Source organism: Diadema antillarum, unplaced genomic scaffold, assembly GCF_040938485.1.
Source record: "Diadema antillarum isolate AM-2024a unplaced genomic scaffold, OU_Dant_1.0 scf00000042, whole genome shotgun sequence".
Taxonomy (NCBI): Eukaryota; Metazoa; Echinodermata; class Echinoidea; order Diadematoida; family Diadematidae; genus Diadema; species Diadema antillarum.
The window spans coordinates 285,414-296,952 of NW_027270931.1; the positions used below are offsets into that span (position 1 = coordinate 285,414).

At 38.0% G+C, this 11,539-nt stretch overlaps 1 protein-coding gene across 1 annotated transcript; it reads right to left on the reverse strand.

Moving 5' to 3' along the window:
* Window positions 1–50: 50 nt before the first annotated feature.
* Window positions 51–9,259, reverse strand: LOC139712932 (microtubule nucleation factor SSNA1-like). The gene is made up of 3 exons (XM_071624716.1): window positions 9,145–9,259; window positions 1,526–1,725; window positions 51–417 (listed from the first exon to the last, which is right to left on the reverse strand). The coding sequence occupies exons 1-3, from the start codon at window positions 9,194–9,196 to the stop codon at window positions 313–315; spliced, it is 357 nt and encodes a 118-aa protein (XP_071480817.1). The 5' UTR covers window positions 9,197–9,259; the 3' UTR covers window positions 51–312.
* Window positions 9,260–11,539: the final 2,280 nt, after the last annotated feature.

Here is an 11,539-nt window from a genome sequence, read left to right on the forward strand (position 1 = left end):
TCCCACTTTCCATAATTCTAATTTCCATACTCAAAAAAGTATCTCAACACTGGGCTTGAATGACAGAATACACTGCATGTCTTGCTGCTCATGATGAATTTTTCAATGCACTTTATCATAATATGGGACTTATGAAATCAAGGCACACATGAAGCTGCTTAGACAGACGATATCCACACATTAATCAATAAAATTTTGTATAAAATGTACACTTTATTCAGTATCTACAACAAAGTATGAACAGCCTATATTCATATATACACAAGCACATACAGTAGAAAGATAGATGAGGTCTTGATGCAAAGGATCCAATCATGTTGTGGACGACACGTTGGTGAATCCCGGCACTCCTTTGTCCTTCAGGACTGCCGCCTCTTTCTGAAGGACGTTGAGGAGGGAATGGGAGCTCTCGATGATCTGAAACATGAACAACGTATTACAGATGATCATTATTTTCATACCAGCAGTCCTGATAATAATGATGACTACAGCAAAGATGATGATATTCACATGATATTCAGAGTGACATTTAAAAAAAATAATAATGATAATGGTGATATGATAACATGAGCAGTAACGGAAATCAAAATCACAATTCAATAGTGAACTGCCATATCACTGTAATTATGTACATGTATGTTCCTTGTTAAACCCTGAGCTTATGTCATTACATGTATGTCAAGTTTATTGTGCATATTGAACATTACCACTATTTTCCTTGTTAACTTTGTTATATTGTTTTACTTCATACAGATCAGATGTTGAAGTCATTGCTTCATGACCTATCAGCACTAGTGAGCAAAGAGTTGCACTAATCTATGACTATATCAGCATTTATTCCAGATCAAAAAATTCTGATTTGGGTAATGTTGTGTGGCATACGGAGTTGTTATTACTGTACATGATATAGTAACACGAGCACAGAGTTTAACAAGAAACATACGATACAATGATATAACAATTCTCTCAGTAATCTGAAACATGTACAATATTGTAGATGAACACAATTTTGATAATAGAAGCAATCTTAATGATGGCTACATCACTAGTGATAATATTTATTGTGATATCAAAAATAATAACATGAACAATTACAGTAATCAAAATCACAACATCAGTAAAAGCAAAAGCAATGCTTCAAAGGGGTCTCCCTAGGACAGACAGTGTGAAATGTAACAGCAAACCCTTTAAGTTGGCAACAATCATCAAACAGGTTAGACTCAGCAGACATGTACAAAAACAAAACACAGACAGTGAGTGGCTTGTAATTGTAAAGCGGGCAGAAGAAGAAGTGAAGTGTAGAAAAAGGAAGAAGAGGAGGAAAGAAAGAAAATGAATAGAGTGAAGAAAAAGTTCAAGATAAAAGAGTGAAAAATTGGTAATGTTCAGCTCATAAATATGGCATTTATACATGTATATTCTGTGCCACCCCTGCCTCTACAGTGTATATAAAACTAAGACTGGATGAATCCAATGTCATGGTATCACTATCATTCAATAGAGAACCATGACAGCCATTACACACCTTCATGTAGGCAGCCTCGGTTTCGCTGATGGTCTTGTCGTACTCATTCCTCGTGGCGATCTTCTTGGCAAGGCTCTCGTTGACCTTGGCCAACTTCTCGGTCAGTATGCGGACGTCATTCTGGATCTTGTTCTTCTCTTCCTCCTCTTGTTTGATCTGCTTGTGGAGGTCGTCCCGCTTCACACACAGCTCCTCAATACCTGAGGCATGGTAAGAGGGGAATGAATTGGTGTGGAATTGTGATTGGTGTAATGCCCAGAGGGATTTCTCAGGAAACCTGTCAAATCCAAGTCTCTGACTTTTCTTGGAAAGTAAATCTACTATGTAGTACTACTGGACCCATCAATAAAAAAAATCTTTTGAAAATTAGTGGCAGATTTCACAAGCTGCAATAACCAACTGCAGCGCCACAAGAAAAGTGCACTATTTAGTAAGATTGAGAGAAAAGCAAAGGCAAGAGTTCCACATGTACCCCCCCCCCCCCCCCCCCACTAGTGATATGATTAAATTTAGGTGGCTTTAGGATTAGGAGAGTTTAGATTTAGGGTTAGGATGACATTGACCTCAGTGTCCTAGGTTACTGTGAACTTCAGAGTAGGCCTACTCCTACAATGTAGGTTAGCATAGTTGGGGTATGGAACTCTTTCCAAAGCAAATTTTTCCTACATTGTAAGAAATAGACCTAGAGTAAATACCCTGTTTGCAGCAGACTTTGTACAGGGTGCCTATTTTGCAGCAGGGGCTGCTTCATTCATTGATGAAAAGGCCCAATAAGGTGTCACTTCCCATAACACTTGCGAGTATTAAACTCCTGCTTGTGTTCTAAAGTGGGACTAAGCACACATGATGTTTATTAGCTCTTTTGTTGATGAATGAAAGTGCCCCGCCAGAAATACAGTAGGCACCCTGCCGCAAACAGAGTTGTTTACTCTAACTGTTAGTCTGTCCCAAGACTTGGTGGGCATTTTCACATCTTAACTTTGTCATTCGCATAATCAGGACTCCATATGTGACCCTGCACAACAAAACAAACAAAAAGTCGCCAGACATGAATTTTTAGTTAAGACCATATTCTGAAAGAGCAGACTTTAAGCTTTAAAATGATGTATAACTCAAATCAAATGGACTCTACTAACCTATCTAAATATTGGAAAGAAAGCACAAACTCAGGAAAAGTGTGAACTGAGAAAAGAGGCTCTGAAGTGCAGTGTCTATTCAAGCGCTTAATCTCTACCAAACCGTGCTGGCTGTGCGATGAATGGGACAAAAAACAGGAAGTAAACCACCAGAGTAACAACAATGAAGGGATTATCAGATTAAATTGAAATTACGCAGACCTCATTAACACATTCTGTCTATAATTAATGCCAACTTTCAAAGCAGTAGCACTATCCTTTCAAAAGTTATTAGAGTTGAAAGTGAAGAGTGTGGACAAGGTTTTTCAGAAATGAAAAAGGGATTCTAAAGACACACCTAATCACACTATTCTACCAAAAATGTTCGAGATAAACTGCTAAAAAACACACTTTCCTGCCCGTTTTATGATACCAAATGTTGCATAATGTAAAAGAAGACCCGCTCTTTCAGAAAATATGAAAAAGTCAAGTACGGCAAGGTTGACCCATTTCACTTATTTTCAGTCCTCACGCAAAATAAGTGTGTGCGACTTTATGTTCGTTTTGAGGTGCACGGTCACATATGCTCTGCAATTTTCTAGTTCTCAATTTCAGATTACAGAAGTAAACAAGGGAAAAGTAGGATCTAATTAGAGTAAGACCCCCAGTTTTCGGCCGGCCTCCAGAATCCAGACACTTATCACTTATCACAAGCCAGCAAATTCTACTGTCACAACACAAACATATCACACTGTTTCACATACTGGCACACTCACTCACCACAGGAAAGTGCCTCGAGTCACCTCCAAAAATCCATCTAAAATCCCATATTTCGCCGTCAAAAACACAGAATCGGCGCAACTGTTCCAAAGTGCGTGCGAATCAGGTCCCATGTTAAGAATTAAGGTTGCTGAAAAAGCGCTAAAAATTGAAAAATTATGCCATTCTGTTGCGAGATTCTTAGCTTTATATCCCAGCTCAGAGTGTGATGGTATCCTCAAAAACACAAAAGAAAACAAAATCTCTGTACATGCCAATGCAGTGAATGAATGTAGACCATCTACCTGGACAGGGGCTGAATGCAAGCGCCGGGTCACCAGAATTCGGACACGAACGGGCGCTGCAATGTCCCTGCTGCAACCTTGCGGCAGCAAGGTATGGTATGCGCTCATTTTTTAGCGGCCTTGTATGCGAATTGACATTGAACGCGCATATAGCGCGTGTCCGAATTCTGGGGAATCATCAATGTGATAATATTTGGGGATTTTGTGAAATTTTATGATGTATTTAACAAAATCAATAATGAGAAAAAGTAGTTTGACATACATACCGGAACACTGTTACAGATATAATTTTGTATGTATGTATGTATTATTTGAGTTGAACAAATATTGCAGAAAAGCTTAATAAGTGTCCGAAAACTGGTGGTTTTACTCTTCTATAGTGTCTAGGTCCAACAGTTAGTTCTAAATCAAAATGTAAATTTAAATTAGACAAATCCAGGCTTTCAAGCGGGATAATGTAAAAAAGTAGGAATAAAGTAGGAACAAAATCTCTAAAAAAGTAGGAAAAAGTAGGACATGAGAGGGAAAAAGTAGGGCATTAAAGAAAAAAAGTAGGACTGAATCAGGACATGTGCAGGCTTTTGGGAGTAGTTTTCGTTGATACTCACCAGAACTCTTGATGTTACATGTAAATCTTAATTTGTACTCACAACCCTGCTGCCTCAGCCTCACTTTTGCTCCTTTGGAGAGCCTGAAAAATACAACAAAGGCAGACATTCGTTAGAACAATGTCAGGAAACAAGCACAAATGCATGTTCAACTGTAGTCAATATGAATCTTGAACACTTATAACAATACTTGCATAGAAAAGACATAATTTTGTGATTGACATGAACACCTACCATATATGTGACCCTGCATCGCAACACCATCAAAAAGTTGCCAAACATGGATTTTTAATTAAGAGCATATTCTGAAAAAGCAAACTCAAAGATGAAAAATAATGAATAACCCGATTCAAATGGACTCTCTTAACCTATCCTAATATTGGAATGAAAGCACACACTCTGGAAAATGTGAACTGAGAAAAGGGGCTCCTGAAGTATAGCATTTATTCAAGTGTTCAATCTTTATCAAGCCGTGCTGGCTGTGCAGTGAATGGAACAAATAACAGATTGTTAACCACAGGAGCTACAACAATGAAGACATTATAAGATTAAGCTGTGCATGCTTTATTAACACATTCTGTAGGTGATCAATGCCAACTTTCAAAGCAGAAGCATCATCCTTTCTAAAGTTATTGGAGTTGAAAGTTAAAAGTATGGACAGGGTTTTTAAGAAATGAAAAGAGGACTCTATGAGAAACACCTACACACTAGTCACACTATTCAACCAAAAAGTGTTCCAAAAAAAAAAACTGCTAGAAACACAATTTTCGTTTTATGATCAGTATCAATCAGGGAAATGTAGTATTCTTGCATGTAGAGTAAAAGAAGACTGTAATAAAACCAAATGACTCCACTTTACAAGATGTGAGGAGCATACATGTACGTGTGCTTTTTGTTTCTTATTGTCTGTAGTCTTATTGACTCTACAGGTAGCAAAAATGACTCTATTTTTTGATAACTTTCTGTAGATAACAAATAAATGTTTTCTTTTCTTTGGTGTTCTGTTGATGCTAGATTTCATGTATTCTTAAATCAACTTATATTTGTTAATTTAGAAAGTTGTAGAAAATAATCATTCTGTACTTTCCAATGACTTTCTACTGTTTGCAATATTTGCCATATTTACTGGAGATAGTTAATAATTCTTTACATTCAACTTTTTTTTCTTTCAGCTCATCATGACCCTTTTGTTGAATACACATACAGTTGTCTGATCTTTTTAGAAATATTCTCCATTTTGCAGTTATTCCAGGTACTTTTAAGTTTATTCATACCAATATTCTTGAAATCAAACTTCATATATTTTGAGAATATTATATCCTTCTGCCTTTGAAATTTTACATGGTTGGAATACTGCTTTCATTCTCCAGATATTTTGCTGGCTCAGTATTTCAGCTTGTTAATCTTATAAACTAATCTTTGCAAGATCTGGGGAATGAATATACAGTGACTGTCATTATCATTTTAGTCCTTGCTAGCTTCTCTGATTTCTCAGAAAATTCCTATTAACAAACTTTTTTTTTTTGGCTGTTTGAGAGCAAATACACTCTAAAAGATCTGTATATTTACCATGCAGTTCCCATCCCCCCTTAAATACAGTGTATTTGTGCCCTTTCAATTTTGTTACTCTCCATTGTTATGTTAGTTTTCATCTTCAACATATTGTTTTGTATGTTGACACAATTGGCATACACATCTATCCATTCACTTTTTTCTTCTATAAGAAGTTTCCCTGACTCGCATTTTACAAAGACTCTTTCAGATGGATCAATATTTTGGATATGTCACTTCAAATGATCCATCACACTTTGACCACTTTCATTACGAGATTTCTGTTCTACCATTATCTCACATCTTGTTCAAACTAGTTGCGTAATAAAAAGATGTTCAGCCTTAACTAAAATTTGCAAGATCTGTGGGATAAAAAGACATCACGGTTTCTAATTTTTCTGCAAGTTGTTTCCTCTAAACTTAACAAACTGTTCTTGGTGGTTCAACTTTAAATATTCACACACTTGCTCATATTTGTGGAATATGCATTCATTTTCTTTCCTGAATGTTTAGATTTTTCTCAGGTATGCTTCTAGATGACTTTTCTCTCTATATATTCCTGATAGTTTGCAAGTGTCGTCAGGAAGTGAGCTTCAACATCTCATGGTTTCAGCTTATTATTTTTGTGTTTTGTTTCCCGTGAAGTTCCTCCATTTCCTACTTTCTGCTACGTTCTTTGAGGTAATGTATGTCTTAATACCTATGATGCAATTCAACCTCTTAAACAATACTTGTAAGTTTTATACAAGCCATCAAGTTTTAAGATTGTTCATAAAGAGGTTTCTGCTCTATTAGTCTTTATCTTTCATAATGGCTAAGTAATTTACTGTTATTCTCACCCCCTGTTTACAATTTGTGGGATCTGTTAATTAAACATTTCTTCTTGTCCATCTGATTTTTCAACAACTAACTTTCCTCGGCTGTTTAACTTCAGATGAATTGAGGAAGATTTCTAGCAGTCGTATCTACAATGTACAACCTTCCCATGATTCAAATAGATATCACAAGTCATATGTCTCATGTAAAAGGTCCAGTACCTTTGGGAGCAGTGATTTAAAAAATGTTCAAGATATCACATTTGATGCATATGTGCAGGCCTGTTGTAACACAAAACATCCTACCATATAAAATTTTTTTGTGAAAAGTTTAAAATATAAGGAGATATCAGTGTTTTTCTCAATAAACCGTAACTGTAGACGGTTTAGTCTGAAATTTTTTTTATTATAACTGTTGTTCACATTTTGTGTATTTAAAAACACTTGACATCGATTATACAGATTCAAATTTTTCCAGTGGTTGTTTCTATCCCTAAGTCACATTTTAGAACTATTTCAAAGCACTAATGCTAGGTTTCTGTTTCATCTGCAAATAGTAAATCATGCCTTTAAACCTCTTAAGTCTTCAAAGTTTTATACTTCTACAGATTTGGCAACTTACATTTTCTTTTCATGAACTCTAGCCCAAAGATCACACTGACGTGTCCCAAGTGCTTTTGATTTTAAATAGCCTCAGTAATATGCAAGTTTCATGGAACTGGGTCCCTTCATGCTTTCATGGGAATTACTCATCCTGACATCAACCAGGTCTAGTTTCTGCGGTGAAAAATTCACTTTTATATTAATGGCTGTAGGCAGCTTTCTTCCCTCAGTTGTATTCTTTGGAAGTCACATGTCAAATTCTACTTTTAAGTATATGGCAAGCTTACCTGGTAATTTTGAGCAATGATGAGAGCTGGATGAGCACTGCTCCAAGTCTTAGGCTGCAATATCAGTGGGATCAATCACATCTGCACAGAAGCAAAAGCTGAGGCTGGCAGCAGTTGTGTGGTTGATTGGTGTGTGTTATCCCTCTTTCATGCTGAAGAGGCTCTCCCCACCAGTAAGAATCTGCAACTAGAGTCTACTCATCATTTCTGAATATCAACTATTCAAGTAGCCTTGAACATTTTTTATTTTTTGTTTTTGTGGGGGTTTTCACCAAAAAAGTAGGAAAAAGTAGGAAAAAGTAGGATTTTGAGCAAAAAAGTAGGAAAAGTAGGGACAGCAGTAAAAAAGTAGGAAAAAGTAGGAAAAGTAGGGCCACTTGAAAGCCTGCAAATCTCCTATTCACACATTTTACAGATCCAAATTTTACACGAAATGCATTCTCAATGTAGCACTGTATCATCATACGGTGTAACTTAACCCCGTCGCGGGGCGCTGTAACACGGTACGTATTTGTCCGTATGGGGTCGCTGCTGCGGTTAGGTGTAACTCAGTTCGGGAAACCCACTCACAAGGGGGGCCCCTCCTTATAAGTAACCCGTCGCCCTTATAAGTAACCCCGTCCCCCTTATAAGTAACCCCCGGGGCACCCCTTATAAATAGTCTCCACGCTTTTTTGCAATGCAACGCGAAAATGAAAGGACTGCGGCAATTCGCTTGATTATGTCCATAAAGCTTCACAAGTTTCCTAGTTACTCACGAAATTTGAGCAAAATCGGTTTGAGGCAGGTATGGTACTCAGTCGCCACGTCTGCACGCAAGCATTGCCGCGCCGCCGCGCCTGGCGACACTCACGCCAGTAATCGCTCACATTTCAGCATTCGCATGGGTCGTTTGACATCGCATTTAAATCCATGATTTTATATATGATGCCTCAAACCGATTTTGCTCAAATTTCGTGAGTAACTAGGAAACTTGTGAAGCTTTATGGACATAATCAAGCGAATTGCCGCAGTCCTTTCATTTTCGCGTTGCATTGCAAAAAAGCGTGGAGACTCCTTATAAGGGGTGCCCCGGGGGTTACTTATAAGGGGGACGGGGTTACTTATAAGGGGGACGGGTTACTTATAAGGAGGGGCCCCCCTTGTGAGTGGGTTTCCCGAACTGAACTATGACTGCACAATGTAATATAAATTAGATGCGTGGTTCTGCCAGCTGCTGCCTTGTCCGTATGGGGTCGCTGCTGCGGTTTAATAGGTGTAACTATGACTGCACAATGTAACATAAATTAGATGCGTGGTTCTGCCAGCTGCTGCCAGCATTGCGGCTGTTCAAGACCACACACAACAATAACAGCCTATTACAGGGCACGACCACAATACCACCGCACCAGTGACAGTGACAGTGTGCTACCCCTGTCAACCAAACAGCACATACACAATTATCAATATATGGGACCATGAAATACACACGGTGAACAGAGCTCGGCTCGGCTTACCACGGCCACGAACGCAAACGAAACAGCTACGATTCAAATGTGGCTTTAGATAGAGAATGTGTGCGCATGGGCATACTCACACTTTACAAGTTCGTTATTATAACTCTGGAGAGCAGCTGCCTGGTGGGTCATCTTTATCTAATCTCACTTCTCCTCTTGAAACGTCCTTTTCCACTTTTCGGTTCGTTTGTTAGCGAATAGCGAATTTAGCGATAGCGCCGTTGCTGTGTTTTGGATACCGATCTAATTCGACCCTCATACAGGACAACCGTTGGTAGCAGTAGGCCACCTACCTTCGACACATCGACCCATTTAAGATTAGTACATTACTGTCTATAGTCAAATAGAAAGCTCAAGTAAATTCTGAATTCGGTGCGGTATATAAACAGAGAGTTAAGTCGTAAAGCCCATCCATAATTCTGGGAATAGCAATTAAAATCTTCTTTTTCCTTTTAAAGAACCTAATCACTCAACATGCACCAATTGCCGGATTGGGCAGAAGATATGATATTTTAAGCAGGCAAATAGACGTACCGACAGCTGACCAAGGATACTCATTACAATATTCTTTTTGAAAAAAAAAATGATAAAAGGAAAAGACATTTATAGATAAGTGTTTGGCGTAAATATTCTAAAGAGAATGGAAAACGCCACTAAACACAAAACAACAACAACAACAACAACCAAAAGCTCTTTGATCAACGGACTTTAAAAGGGGCTTTCAGTGTTGGGGTTAATAGGGTTTTCAGAGTAGGACTTTACCCGCACTGTAGGCTCCTATAATGAATTCATTTTCGGGATTCATTTCTCCACACCAAATACTCGTGATGAAATTTTATGCACTATTTTTATTGTCATTCACAAGATTTTATAATAAAAGTTTGTTTGAATATTGTCTGTCCACATAAAAGATAGGCCTATGTGTGGAAGTGCAGGGCAAGAGCTTCTAGTTACAGAAGGCATTTACAAATAGATATGGGGTAAAGTTGTTTCACAAATAAAAAGCAACTCCCAAATCATTATCCAGTCCCAGGTGTTTAGCGTAATATTTTTACACACTCATTAGTACAGTCTCGATTCCCTATTTCGGATGTTGGGATCAACAACTTAATGGTCAAACTCAGTAGACTACTACTTAAACTGAGGAACTCCAAGGATTATTATGCATTTTCAACTATTCCAGAATGTTGGTATGTCTGGCACTCAACAGCACTTAGGTCTACTATATATTCTGTAAAATGACATCACTTATTCAGTTTTTCAATAAGTACATGCTTGTGTGGTGATTAAATCGCTCAAGCAATTGTGACATTTTCGAGTCCTGATTCTTGGAGACCTAAAACAGTATGACTGTATTGATCCTCCCTCAACATTACATCCACTAAACGACTTCTTGCCTCATTTTTCCTTTCTCTTGTTTACATTTTTTTATCCAAAATACATGGGGGGAAAAAAGCACTCTGCCTAATTTCGAGCTTCTGGTTAAAACTGTAAGTCTTGATCCCTCCAATTGTAAGCCCTACTGTTCACTTCGGGGCTACACTCTCATAGAATAAAACTATTTTGGAGTTTTAAAAAACCAAAACTCTCAAGGCAAAGTACATTTGCATACCACATCACCGGAACTTTAAAGCAATACTGTTGTAAGGGATTTGGGATTTGGGTATTCGAGCCGAGCTGTTTAGGGTCTTCGAGCCGAGCTGTCTAGGGTCGGACTGTTCAGGGATCCGGCAGTGACGTCACGGGAAGTTTTGTACACGACAAGTGAACACACGTTCGACGTACGTTATTTGGCAAGATAGCCTACGAGTTCCTCTGCTCTGCACGCTACTTGTGTTATTATTTCGTAAGATCGGTAAGATGTCTTCGTTATATTCCCCATTCTTTACGACTTTCCACTGCTGCTGTAAGCGCTTATTGTTTGTAATCGCAGGTTTTTGTTGTTCTTTTTTTAATCAAAATATCAACCATTGAGCTGCAGTATAGCCCCACTCGCTACAATTCATGTATTGTTCTTAGCATTGCATCATCAGTGATTGATGTTGACCGAAACTTGGCGAAAGATTGGTCTGTATCTTGTCGTCGGGGATACATTGTATGTTCCATGAAGACAGCGTATGGCTTCATAGAATCCCCTCCTATGCGGGGGATAGCTCGAAAGCCGTAAAAAAAAAAAATGATTAAAAATTCCTCCGGACAGACATCATCAGACAGATTTTTCTGTCTAACACTAACACTAGGTCTAAAGGCCTATGTCACAACGACATGGTTTATGCTGCTCCAACTCAACTGGCAACACTGCAACAAACTTAATAATAGTTATAAGTACAATTTGAACTAGACCAGTCGCATAATACATACAATATTATATCTTCAATAATCAATGCCATGAATATATCAAACTACTAGATCTAAGTTTTATCTCGGTGTTGATTTTGTTAAATAAATACAATGTAGTGGTATGTACATCATGAA

What these genes read in the sequence shown, in the direction of transcription:
- LOC139712932 (XM_071624716.1), bottom strand. Translation starts at nt 9,196, where the DNA reads ATGACCCACCAGGCAGCTGCTCTCCAGAGTTATAATAACGAACTTGTA. An exon ending in TAATAACGAACTTGTAAAGT is followed by an intron (nt 1,726 to 9,144) that starts GTGAGTATGCCC and finishes ACCATGCCTCAG; the next exon opens with GTATTGAGGAGCTGTGTGTG. An exon ending in CCGAGGCTGCCTACATGAAG is followed by an intron (nt 418 to 1,525) that starts GTGTGTAATGGC and finishes TTCATGTTTCAG; the next exon opens with ATCATCGAGAGCTCCCATTC.